Genomic DNA, 324 nt, shown 5'->3' on the forward strand with positions numbered 1-324 from the left:
TATGTTTAGGTATGCAAGAAGCTGAAGCTAGACGGTTTGGTGGTGATAGGTGGGGACGACTCGAACACGAACGCAGCAATTCTTGCTGAGTATTTCAAAAGCCATGGAAGTTCAACTCGCGTCATCGGCTGCCCGAAAACAATCGATGGAGACCTGAAAAATTATTTTGTTGAAATTTCTTTTGGCTTTGATACTGCTTGTCGATCTTATTCTTGTTCTATTGGAAACCTTATGATGCAAACTCTTACACAAAGTAAGGATATTTATATATATATATATATATATATATATATATATATATATATATATATATATATATATATA

At 33.0% G+C, this 324-nt stretch overlaps 1 protein-coding gene across 1 annotated transcript in view; it reads left to right on the forward strand.

The window, feature by feature from the left end:
- Positions 1-234: 234 nt before the first annotated feature.
- The window catches only part of EMH_0072560 (uncharacterized protein), a gene marked incomplete at both ends in the record, with an annotated part of 2,495 nt that continues 2,405 nt past the window's right edge, over positions 235-324 (forward strand). The window contains one exon of the mRNA XM_013499230.1: positions 235-253. Within this exon, the coding sequence (XP_013354684.1) occupies positions 235-253 (19 nt within the window). The remainder of the gene's footprint in view (positions 254-324) is intronic.

Source organism: Eimeria mitis, genomic scaffold (assembly GCF_000499745.2).
Source record: "Eimeria mitis Houghton genomic scaffold, Emh_scaff4112, whole genome shotgun sequence".
Lineage (NCBI taxonomy): Eukaryota > Apicomplexa > Conoidasida > Eucoccidiorida > Eimeriidae > Eimeria > Eimeria mitis.